Source organism: Leptodactylus fuscus, chromosome 7 (assembly GCF_031893055.1).
Source record: "Leptodactylus fuscus isolate aLepFus1 chromosome 7, aLepFus1.hap2, whole genome shotgun sequence".
Classification (NCBI taxonomy): domain Eukaryota; kingdom Metazoa; phylum Chordata; class Amphibia; order Anura; family Leptodactylidae; genus Leptodactylus; species Leptodactylus fuscus.
In genome coordinates, this window is record NC_134271.1 from 26268511 (window position 1) to 26281883 (window position 13373).

At 43.5% G+C, this 13373-nt stretch overlaps 1 protein-coding gene across 4 annotated transcripts in view; it reads right to left on the reverse strand.

The window, feature by feature from the left end:
- DPF2 (double PHD fingers 2) overlaps positions 1-12541 on the reverse strand; it is a 32570-nt gene extending 20029 nt beyond the window's left edge. For all 4 annotated transcript variants that reach the window (XM_075281448.1, XM_075281447.1, XM_075281446.1 and 1 more), the window contains exons 1-6: positions 12479-12541; positions 6926-7086; positions 4811-4918; positions 3160-3320; positions 1804-1896; positions 1205-1283 (exon numbers count right to left, since the gene is read on the reverse strand). In XM_075281448.1, coding sequence (XP_075137549.1) covers positions 1205-1283; positions 1804-1896; positions 3160-3320; positions 4811-4918; positions 6926-7086; positions 12479-12501 — 625 coding nt within the window. In that variant the 5' untranslated portion in view covers positions 12502-12541. The remainder of the gene's footprint in view (positions 1-1204; positions 1284-1803; positions 1897-3159; positions 3321-4810; positions 4919-6925; positions 7087-12478) is intronic.
- Between the last annotated feature and the right edge of the window lie 832 nt (positions 12542-13373).

A 13373-nucleotide genomic window follows, 5' to 3' on the forward strand; every position in this document is an offset into this window, starting at 1 on the left:
AACTGGACTTGATGTGATCAGCTGATCAACGGACTGGCTGCGATGTGGGACTTGCCGTGTTCAGAAATCCCCTTTAATTTGCAAAAAAGGTTTTTCTTCTCCTTTCTGGAGAAAACAAAGTTCTAAAATTCTAACTAGTCTAATGCAAGTGTAAAGCCAGCTACGTTATATCCTTACTCCATAGTGCCCCCTAATGGCCACTAATGGACTAGTAATGGACTTTCTAAATATTCTGAAATAAGAGTTCTTGAATCTACAAAGGGTAGCAAACTGTGCAATATTATAGTGTGCGGAGTATACGGACACACCCCGACCTAGTGGGTGCCTAAGGATGCCATTTTGCCATACAGAGAATGCACTGGGGTCTAGGACACATTGGCAATGACTTCTGACCTATAACGCCAACTTGGGCCTCAAGCACGTGACTGTAGGTTTTATCTGTAATTACAAGTGCAGTCCCATTCATTTCTATGGCCTCATTTTCTGGGTCCTCGTGTCATATTAGAGTACCGCAAGTTATAAGCACGTCCTATTTTTTGCCACAGACCAGTGTAGGAAATAACGTAAAAGTATGAGGCTGCAGATGACATACTGATGCAATGTGGACATTTTTTTTTCCCAGATTGCAGATCAGTATTTGCAGACAGTAACTCCACTCCGGTCGTGTACAGAGGCCTTAGCCAAAAAGATGAAAGTGAACAAAGCCTAAAGCAACCACAGAGTCTCCACATTGAAAGGTCATCACTATTACTTATTAATCTAGCCTTCCAAGATTTGGCCCTACTGCTGCTATATGGATTTTGACAATCGTACAGGCACGTGCACAAATGCTTTAAATAAAAGGGATGAATGATACAGGGATCACATATAGAAACGGGTTATACCTGGATTAGTATATCCCAAAATCTGAGCTCAAATACAATCGCTGAGAATTGGAAGTGAAATAAAAGTGCACATATAACGCTCTCAAAGATCGATCACAGACTAACAAAACCTTTGTTTTTACCATTTAGCCTTCGTGCAAGTGATCTAGACAACCCCTTTAGAAAACAGAAAGCTCAAAGGAGAATTAAGGCAAAGATAGATGGCCTTATAAAAGCAGGTTTTCCCATCAAAGGATGTCCTGAATAATAAACAGTGAAAAACAACACAGGATGGAACTGAATTACTTCATCAAAAAAAAAGCACAGGAAATCTGACTCACTGTCACAGGCATATGGCTTATCCCTGTCGTCCAAAGCTGCGGCATCGAGCTTCTTCCTGGCACTGCCCAAACCTTTCCCCTAGAAATGAAAGATAAATTCCTCGCAGATAAGTACATGACAGACATGGGCCCGTATAGATACAATTGATCTCTAATTATTTTATAATAGCCAAGACTCCGGTATATACATTTTCAGTATATAGGAAACCATGATCTATCCTTAGGATCAGCTAATATAAAGAGCCAAGACTGCCAAAGCTAGCACGGTGTATGGAGCCAAAAGCAGACAGCGCCACACAATGTAGTGGTCGCTCCTGCTTACTGCAGCTCAAGAGAATGGGAGATTAGCTGAAACAAACCAGCATGGCCACTGCAGAGTCTACAAAGCAGTCCATATACTCTGTACATCAAGTATAGGCCACTTTTGATATTACCAGGTATGCAGGGTATTAGATGCAAACCTTACATCTCATGACTTATTCTAAGAATAGATAAAGCATCTCTAAACACCATAAAACCCTTTCATTATTCTATCCCTCCTTCTGTTAAAAGACAAACATGTAGATGAAAACTAAGCACACACAAAGCTAATTTTTCACCTTAGCTTTGCCCTTTCCGCGCCTTTTGGGTGTATCCTCTTCATAATCTTCATCATCGAGGTCATCCAAAAAATCATCAGGATCCAGTATGCGCTATGGGATTAATAAACAGACATATCTGGGTGAATAACATGCGGCCATCATTTGCCAAAAAAAAAAAAAAGAGAGAAAACACTTGACGCCATGCACTTCTCTCCTGGGGTTACAGTTAAAAATCATGGATGTAATATATATACATATATGAGGTATACACACTGATGTCACAACCTTCCTCCGCACATCCTTGATATCCCTCTTATACATGTTACTGGCTACGTATCAAAATTCTGTTCCCCATGTGAGGCAGGGTCTCAGAGGTTCAGCAGATGTGATGTGGACTGGAAAAAGCCTTCATTCTCACATGAGCGTGTGATTTCTCAAGGGGTTATGTGAAGCTTCTCCAGCAAGGTTACAGAGCTCTCGTGAAAATGAAATCAAGCAAGATTTACCCAATAATGCCGATACAGCTTAAATGGATTGGACAAACTAGGCCCGCCACTGATACTGCAGTCAGTGCAAAGCTGCTGTTAGAAGGGTAGCATTAACTATAAACTGATCAAAATGTGCCCTCTCCCACACTGTAGGCCTTTTTTTTTGCAGACGAGTTGACATTTCATTGGTACATATGACTGATGGCTATACAGTTTCATGGGGGAGGCAGAAAAATAAAAAATTTCTCAAGTGTCTGCTTTATGTATCAAATCCTTGAAGATGTTGTTTCTGTCAGGATTCGAATCCAGGACTCCAGCGCTGCAAGGCTAACCACTGAGCCACCATGTTGCCTCAATTTTTTTTTTTGGAACTGTCAAACCCCTTTGATGCCACAGTCACACATCCAGGAATAGCTGTGGAGTTAGTCAGTAGGCCAAACACCAACTACATAAATGGCTGCCAGCCCTGGTCAGTCAAGAGCAGTAAACCTCCTCTAAAACTAAGGATTGCATTCCTATTAAAGTAAATATTTAAATTATACAATATTAATAACCATATTATTAAAAATAATCTTTTGGTTTTGAAGCCAGACACCCCGAGTCTGCAGACCTGGCTCCTGAGAGGCGACTGCACTATCTTTTCACATACTAATGGCAGGTGGAGTGTAGGATGTGAAAAGGCAGCGAAGATCGCAGAAGCGGCTGAATATTGAGGAATGATCAATCTGTCCTGAAAAGTCTGTTACATAGATGTACATACAATCCCAATATATAACTGCTGATGGACACAGCAGGTGCCTCATATGCCTCTGAGCTGTCGTCTCCCTGACTTTACCGTGATCATTCCGCTCGCTATGTAACGCTGCCTCCCGTTGTAGGCCTGTACCTTCCGTGCTCGGCCAGCAACAGACGGGAACTCTGTGAGGCTGTCGTCATCTCGAGGGTCAGGGATAATTCTCTTCTCAATAGGGTCTGACCGCAGAAGAGCTTCTAGGCTGCTGCCATCTTGTGGTATGAAGCCTTCTTTCTTCAGAAGCTGTTCAGGGTCTACAATACAATACACAATGTCATCACAATTTATTTGGACATTATCGACCATAAATAATGAATAAGACATGACTTCAGTGAATGGGCACCAAGTCTACAAAGCCTTAGAAAAATGTGTAGCTGCATTACTTTAGAAGGGTTATACTTCTCAGCATATATATGGCATTTTCTCAGGATATTCTATAAAAGTCTGAGATGCGTTTCCCTTTTTCTGGGACCCACATCCATGTGAAAAACACTGGTCAGGGTGATAGCCATATCAAAGGCGGAAAGAATGGAGAGGTAGCTGCATAGAAGATACAGAGAGAGCGGAGCACAGTAGTATCATGGTCTCCGTAACGCCCATAGAGAGTCTCAAACTTAAAGAGCCTCCTTTCCATTCATATTACACCTGGATATGGAGGGCGCTCTGACTCCTGTTCACCATAATGAGACACAAATCTATCAGATACTTCAGATAGGCCATAAAAATGTAATTGCTGAGGGGCCAACAGTTTACGGCTTTGTGCTGTATATAGCACAGGTATCAGAAGGGGCTCCATACAGGTGATCCATACCGGGTGTCAGCCCTTCACCAATCACATTGTGGACAGGCCATGAAAAAAAAATAAAAAAAATTTCTGGATAACCCCTTTAAGCTCCTGCAACAGTGTTGGGCATCTCCAATGCGGCCTATATCATTTGCATGAGCCAACCAGTTTTTTTTTTTTTAAATCAGATAATTTTTATTAACAAATTTTTCTTAACATAAAATCAAACAATCAACAAAACAACAGCAACACAATAACAATTCAAAGTAAATATGGAGACACAATCAGAAATCGCATTCAGACCAACATTGCAGCCTCTTCATTACTTACTAAGCACATGACCTTATACAGCAGCTATGCTAGGCACTGCAGCTCAGCCCAATTCACACGGAGGAAGATGAGGCGGATTTTGTTGCAGAATCCTCCTCAAAATCCGTCCCCTCACAATAGAGGTCTATGTAGACCGCTAGCGTTCTTTTTTCCGCTAGAGGTTTGCTCCCGCTCACAGAAAAAAGAAGAGAGCTTCCCTTTATTCAGGCGGATTCCGCGGCCGATTCAGCCACGGTGTCCACCTCGCGACAGAACCCTCCGGACTGGGCCCATTCATTTGGGCCTAATCTGGAGTTGAAAGCCGCGCACTGCACTGGCATTTCGTCGCAACAGCAGCGACGGAATGTGCACATGCAGAATCCCTGTGTGAACTAACCCTAATGGGACTGAGCTGCAAAAAGGCCATGTGACAGCTGCAGTCATCAGCCAGTCACATCACAACATGAGAGCAGCAGGACCAGTCTGTGCTGGGAGGCACTGGAGACAGAACAGTATAATTTAATATTTTAGTTTTTTTGTCACTTCCCCTGGCCTATTTAAAAAAAAAATAAATATTTTTTTTTGCCTGGACAAACTGTTAAAGGTTACAGACTCATTGGGAGAAAAAAAAAGAAAAAAAAAAAAAGTTACCTGGCTTCAGAGAGGGGAATGCAAGTCTAGGATCTTCAGGAGGATGTGCCCTCCTCCTTTTGCGCCAGCGTCGAGAGGGATATGTATACAGCTGCCCTGGTGCTGAACCTAGAGAAGAAAAAAAAATAAAAATAATAATAATAATAATTGTTAATAAAATTAAGATTACATTTACCTTCTTAAAACTGATCACACATCAGCCCACAGATCATTCATGAAAATTACATTTCTCTTTGAAAGGGTCTGGTGACTTTACAGGTAAGTTGTACAGAATGTAAATGGTGCATGTATGGTAACTAAGCCAAGCAGCGGCAGTGAGTGATGCCATCCATATGCCATCCTTACACCAGCCATTCCTCCGTGCCCCTTTCATTTAATGAATAGGAATCGTGGAATCAAGGCCGCAAAATCGGACAGGAATAGGACCTGTTCCATATTTTGCGGCTCAGACCCATAGAAATAAATAGGTCATTGTTCTATCCGTAAATACCCAGATAGCACACTGACTATTCCTATGGTCATGTGCACAGGGGCTTACTAATATCTGTTATTATAGCTGTTTCCTATTGTCTTCAGTACTGAAGCCACGTGCCCTACTCTTAGGCAACCTCCTGCCCCCTCTGAGTAGCACTAGATAAGATGACTATGGATGTAGAAACGAGTGACTGTATAAGTCATTATACTGCCCATTAATACTAGAATTGTGGACACTGACATAAGGAGCAATGTTTCACAATGCAGGAGATAGAATGACGTGATCGATCCCATGCTCCTCCATGTACAGTCATCTTATGGATGGGAGCAACATCAGGAGAAGGGGACCTGTCCTTGTGGGGGGCCGGGTTGGTGGTTTTGATAATGAAATGAAAACTACTGCACTAAAAGTAAACACTAGCTGTGCTTCTCATTAGCTTATATGGTTCCATTCACGGCAGCGTGTTACTACAGACATGTATGCATAGGCAGCCTAGGTTCAATGCCCAAAATGGATGGCGACGTGCAGATACGTTCATGTGCATGTAGCCTCAGTAGCATAAACCTGCTATTTACACATTTAGGGTTGGGTCATGACCTAAATCAAAACCACTATTAATTGAACATTTTAGCTCCCCATTTATAGGTCAATCCTGGTGACATATCCTCGGGACAATGTTAGTGTGACAGGATGGCACGGACGCAAATTAAATAATGGCTATGAGAACGTTCACAATGATTAATGGAGAAGACTTTCGGTCTCTTATTACTGTGATTAATTGCCCAACCCTGGCACACATATGAATGAACCCTCTATAAAAGGGGTTGTCCAGTTTCTGCTATTGATGACCTATTTTCAGGCAGTGGGCGGAGCGGGAGCAGCCCTGTCCTCCAGATGTACTAAAACTGCCATTAGTTATATACAAACGGATTTGTAATCAGTTTGTGGCCAGAGCTTCTCTGTAAGGGTCCGTTCACACGGATGAAAGCGGCGCTGATTCTGGCACGATAACTCGCGTAAGAATCAGTGCTGGAAATTTTTTTTTTTTTTTTTTTTTTTAAAAGACACCCATTGACATCAATGTGTTCCGCACAGAAAACATTGGAGTCAATGGGAGTCTTTTTCAGCGCTGATTCTTACGCACGTTATCGTGCCAGAATCAGCACCACTTTACTCCGTGTGAATAGACCCTAATTCAGGGAAGACGTACGTCTGTTGGAGAGCCCATTGAGTCACATAAAAGTCTTATTAAATCTCCCGCCATCGTATTAGAGACTAATCACGCACATAAAACTGATGCAGTGGGGCCACACGGTGGCTCAGTGGCTAGCACTGCAGCGCTGAAGTCCTTGGTTCGAATCCTGCCAAGAGCAAAAAAAAAAAACATCTGCAAGGAGTTTGCATGTTCTCCTCGTGTTTGCGTGGATTTCCATCCCATATTCCAAAAGATATTGATAGGAAAAAAAGGAACATTGTGAGCTCCGTGTAGAGCTCACAATCTACATTAATAATAAATGAAACAATGGCTTGGATGCTACTTTCTAACAGAGGTTCAACAGGGTCAGTTTTTGTAGACCACCTGATATTCTTCCTCTGAACTGAACTTATTCTTTCCCAATAACAATCTGGCCGTGTCATACCTGGGCCCCGGTGTCTTTTCTCCATCCATATATAACAGTTGCTCTGGGCTACACCCGTCTGGGAATCCAAGAATGGCATACGAACGCTGCGTTCTGCACATAAGCGTGCATTGTAATTGTGACACTGCTCCATTGCATCCTTATAGTACTGCTCTCCCAGTCTAGACGAAGAGAACAAGGGTGAGACATCAGCAAACATCAGATATCCAATATATTAACACTGTAAACAAGGCTTAAACTTTATATCAGCAGGGAGTGAAACCAGGAGTTACAGAAGAGAAAGATGGATAACATACAAAGGTAAAAAACTAACCGGGTATACAGTGGGAGCTATAGTGCCACCCTGCCATTATACAGGACCTTTCACGCCCACTGACATTGGCAGCGTCATATACTACTAGAAAGCTGACAAACCTGCTGAATTCAATGCACTGTCAGGTGTCCCGGCGCGCACCCTGGTGGCAGAGGACCAGCCTTACCACTCAGCGGCATCTCAGTACAAGGGGTGAGCTATTTGCTCCTGCTGACAATGCAAGGAATACTGATGCCGAAACTAATGGCACCACTATCTCTGGCACATAACGGCATGGAATTCAGCGCAGTCAGCTTTATAGCCGTATACAAGAACATTAAAGGTCCTCTTTACAGCCTCATGCACACGACCATGCCATATCACACAGACCTGACATTTGTGGAAAAACAAACGTTTAAGACCTTACCCATAAATGTCTGTGGGTCATTTCAAGTGACCAGACCCAAAGACAATCATGGGTTTTCAAAACTGTCGGACAATTGTGTGAATAAGGCCTAAGACTTTCAGAAGCTGCCATGAAGGAGCATTATGGCAAAGTGGCATCATGGCCGACTAATCCCCAGAGTAAAGAAGCTCAGCAAATAAAGCGCTGTCACTGCTTTACAGATTTTTCTTGCACAGCATTGCCCAAGTGAAGAAACTAAAGCTGGCCCTATACATTAGATGTATTTGGCATTGGCCAAACCTGCCAATTTCAATGGTTGGGGGAGATAAGATCAAACAGATTTCAGCTGTTCTATCCAGTTATTTTTGGGTCATAAGCCCCTGACAGGATTCTAGCAGCTGCTTTTTTCAAACCCCCCCCCCCCATGCACTGGTTGGCTGAGACAAGCCAATGTCACGTGAGATAGCCATCAGCCCAAATGAAGATTTAGACCAAAACCTAGGTAAGTGTAAGTATTGCTTATGGGTGGATGTACATGGCAGACATTACTGCAACTCACTAAGCAGGGCAATCACAGGGATGACTGAAAGCTTCATTCAGATGAATGGAATAGCTGGAGAAATTACCCAAATTAAATCTGCAGCCCGTCACCCCAGCCTAAGCAGGGAAATGCAATACAGATCCATTCAGTGATAACAAGTGAGCAGGGCTCTGTTCACACTGCTGTCATCAAAAAAAAAATATGCAATGCTGCACACAGCCCAATTTTTCCTGTCACAGTGATAAAACATGGAACCTGCTATAAATCACTGTATATTTTGTGCAGTGGTGCCGGCAGAGTGAGGGGGTCCAAAATTTCAAAACTCAGTCTAAGGCCCTGTTCACACGGAGCAAGAGGGGGCAAATTTTGGAGTGGAATCCACGTCATAATCCACCCCCTCACAATGGAGGTCTATGTAGACCGCTAGCAGCATGTTGCCGCTAGCAGAAAAAAGAAAACCTGCCCTTTCTTTGGGTGGATTCTGCAGCTGACTCAGCCTCGCGGCAGCACCCTCCACACTAGGCCCATTCATTTGGGCCTACGCCGAACCGGAGTGCTGCGAATGGCCCATTTAATATAAAGTGTAATGCCAGCTTAACCATTTCAGGACCAGACATTTTTGAGATTTTTGTCACCGGTTTTAAGGGCTATAACATTTTCTTTCCTTTTGGTTACTAAATGTATTTTTGAGCCATAACTCTGATAAATATTGCTTTACTTTTGTGTTTTTTATTTTTCCATAGTTTTTTGTTTATTTTAACCAATAAAATATATATATATATATATATATATATATATATATTTTTTTTTTTTTTTTTTTTTTTTTTAAAAAGGAGAATTGTTTTGACACTTACCGGTAATTTATTTATTTTTTTATAGTGCTACAAAAAAAATGAAATTATATTTTTCTCTCTCCATTAAGTCATTTTTATGATGGTAACACCTACTGTTGTGTCATTGTGGACAGGGTTAGACGCTGTGATGTGTGCATGGCTTTTTTTGCGGTCTTCTCCTTTACCAGAGACTGATACATTAGCCCCAGTTACAGAAGATGCCCCCTCCTAAAGTATACTGTGATATACTGATCCGGGACCCAAGAGCTCACACTTCGCAGCCCCCAGATGTCATGTGACTGCCAGGTCAGAGGGGAGCCCATCTATGGCAGCTCTCATAGCTGTGCATATATCAAATGGGAAGGCAGGGCTGGGTCTTAGGAGGTCCAGCTGTAAGAATAGCTGCCCCCCCTCCCCTACATAGGTGCACAAGTCTAACCTTGCAAGGACATGTGGGTATGTCCATGCAGGGTTAGAAGTGAACCAACTGGTTGTATATAGTCTATGGAAGGTTCGGAGCTAGTTAACGTGTAACTATGTTTTATTAACAGCAGTGAGCTCTCAATAGAGAAATAAGGGAAAGAACAAAGAGGCGCAGGATTCCACAGAAAGGAGATATTACGAAATGTGTCATCTCAAATGCCGCCACAAATATCAAAAGTTGTCTCTAAGTGCAAATAAGGGACTGTGTGTAATGGGGGGGGGGTTTCCTTTCCTTTTGAGGGTCCCAGGAGCCCGATGAGAGCATTCAGAGGTCTCCTTATCTCCTGCTCAATCTGTAGGATTTATTTATGTTCCAATAAGGGAAACCAGTGAGATGTGATCAGGCCCAGACTTCAGAAGAGGACACAGATAATGTCTGAACTCACCAGTGACTCAAAACGAAATAACTGTGACTGCAAACCAGACACTGCAAACCAATATCACTGCGGATGCCCACGGCTCTAAAGGGCTCGGCCATAGTAAGAAGCACCGCAACTTGCTTACATTGTTCTGTGTGAAGTGCCAGATCCCATTATTAGGGTCAATGCAGATGGAGGTTTTTGACGCTGAATCCGCGTCAGTCTGCCTCACCATAGAGTTCTATGTATTCCGCTCGCTTTTTTTTTTTTTCACTAGCGGATTTTTTTCCGCTAGTTTGAAAAATAAAAGCAGCATGACCTTTCTTCAATATTAAAAAAAAAAAACAAAAAAACAAACACACTCACACCAGGAGTCAATGGCGGGCTGAAAAACCACTAGCGGTTTTTGATGCCATTTTGGCAAAAAACACCAGCGGTTTTTTCAAGGTCCATACACTGTGCTGGAGAAAAAAAAAAAAAACCTAACGGCTCAAAAACGCTCCAAAAACCACTTCAAAAAACCCATTTTCTGGAGTGGATTTTTTCCTCTCCAAAATCCTCGACACAAAACTCAATGTGCATTGACCCCAAGTATGACCTGCTCCTCTGACTGTTCGGCAGTTCATTTCCAAGATGGCTGTTGATAGAGGGTCATGTGACTTAGCCTGTGCTCTGCAAGGGAGATAGTACACGAGGGGCACACACATTTAATAGCCGTTTGTGAAACACTTAATTGACAAACCTGTTCCTCTGGATCTCATACACGTGCTCAGCTGAGAATTTATGTATTATGAATGAGGAGAGGGGCAAAAGCTGCTGCCAGAAACCTCTGGGTAGAGAATGATAAAATTCAACATGCCCGATCCTTTTCTCTCCCAGGATCATTTGACGTCTACTTAAAGAGGACCTTTAATTGTTTGGGCACAGGCAGTTCTATATACTGCTGGAAAGCCAACAGTGCGCTGAATTCAGCCCCTCTGTGCCCCGGGTAAAGAGCCATCGGTGCCGGTACCGTAGCTCTTTACAGTCAGAAGGGCATTTCTGACACTCTGTCAGGAACGTCCTTCTCCACAGCAGCGCCTATCGCGCTGTACAGTGTGAGCGGGGAGGAACGCCCCCTCCCCTCCTGATAATACTCGTCTATGGACAAGCACTGTGAGCCGAGGGAGGGGGCGATCCTCCCCGCTCACACTGTACAGCGCGACAGGCACTGCTGTGGAGGACGTTCCTGACAGACTGTCAGGAACGCCCTTCTGACTGTAAAGAGCTACGGTACCGGGACCGCTAGCTCTTTACCTGGGGCACAGATCGGGAAAGCCGACAGTGTGCTGAATTCAGAGCACTGTCGGCTCTCCAGCAGTATATAGAACTGCCTGTGCCCCAAACCATGAAAGGTCCTCTTTAAAGAATATATAATTGCTGCAGTGATACTTCACCCCAGAGGACATGAAATAGCAATATTTACAAAGATAGGGGGCGTTCACACTACCGTCGGTGTCCGACATGTAGTGTCCGCTCCTAGTGTCCGCTCAAAATCTGTCGCGGACACTAGATGTGTCCGTGACACCTGTCATTCACTTTAATGGGCATCGGGTGCGTTCTTTTGCACTCCGTGCCTGTCCTTTCCTGTCCGCAAGAGAAGATGTCCGACTTCTCAAGCGGACAGAAAAACCCTGCATGCACCCGATGCCCATTAAAGTGAATGACAGGTGTCACGGACACATCTAGTGTCCGCGACAGATTTTGAGCAGACACTAGGAGCGGACACTACATGTCGGACACCGACGGTAGTGTGAACGCTCCCTTAGAGATAATTATATATATATATATATATATATATATATATATATATATATATATATATATATATATATATATATTTTTTTTTTTTTACTCCCCACACACACTTAGAAATGTATTGGTGCAGTGATGTTTCTCAGCTCTGGCTAGAACAGTAGCAGACAGCACATAGAATGCTATACATATTTATAATATTATTGTTTATATAGTACCATTAAGAACAAACATATATACTAGTAGATTATTGGTGCAGTGATGGCTTCCAACCCCCGCTATAACAATAGCAGAGAGGCCATTATACATATACACGCACATACGGAACATGTAAACACCACACGTATATACTAGTAGAGTATTGGTGCAGAGATGGCTCCCAGCCCCCGCTATAACAGCAGCAGAGAGGACATTATGTATACACACACATCTATATACTAGTAGTGTATAGGTGCAGTTACGGCCCCCACTATAACAATAGCAGAGAGGCCATTATACATACACACACATACATATAATATTTCTATACACATATACATTAGTAGTGTATTGGTGCAGTGATGGCCCCCAGCCCCCACCATAACAATAGCAGCCCCCCTCAGGACATATACACGTCCCCTGCCCCGCACACATCTGCCATGTCCAGCTCTCCACACGCCGTCCACATCCTGCCCGCTGCCTCCTGTGTTCTCCCCTCTCCGCAGCCACTTTCCCCCGTACTTTACCCTCCTCCCTCTCTCCCCTCACACAATGAGGAGTCATTCCTCCGTTTACTCTTTAGCTAACGCTTCTTCCTCCTTCTTTCGCCATTACCACACTTAGTCACTCCCGTTCTCCTCACTTACATCTTTTCCACAGCCGCCGCCATCTTCTCGGTCTCTCCCGCGACACAAGCGCTGGAGGACTGCGCCTGCGCACTGTCTTCTGACATCATTTCGGGGCATGCGCACTTGGAGCTCCGTGCACGCTTCCCATCCAGTTTTACGGAAAACTTTCTAGGCCTGATATATAGAATCCCGTCCCGTCCTGAGGCGCAGCAGCAGCCAATCAGAATGCAGCTCTTAGTTTTGTTAGACAGGCTGGAAAATGAGAGACGTAACCTGATTGGTTGTTATTGTTACAGTTTGCTCTTGAGGATCTTTCTTGTATGTTGATGTCCCAGTATTCTCTCTATATGTCGACTTTCCACGAGAACTATTCATTCCTTCTACTGAAACTTCATTGGATTATAGCAATGGACGCCATATGGACGGATACAAATGGAAGACTTTGTGCTTGTCACCATTGACTGCAAAGTTAAAGGGACTCATATTCAGAAAACACATTTTTCGTTAACCCCATACCTCCCAACTTTCAAAAGATAGAAAGGCGGACATTATGTGCAGCTTGTCAAATTTAGTTCCGCCCAATTCTACGCTGACTCCACCCATTTTCTTAAATTTTTCCTCTATGGAGGGGGGACCAGTTATTGTGTTTTAAAGGGGTTGTCCCATCACAAGGATCCTATCTATACTGTTTGCTAATGTGAATGTAAAAATTTTCCTAAATACACTGCTTCAGAAAAACTGCTTTGTTTGTCCACTATCTTACTTTATTCATTTTTTTTTTTTGACACATCCCTTGACTTATCTGGTCATAAGTCAAGGGATGTATCAGGGGGGAGGGAGGAGGGGCTATGTGCACAGGAGCGAGCCTGGAGGGGGGGGGTAGTTTACCCTTTGGGGGGAAGGGGCCGCCAAT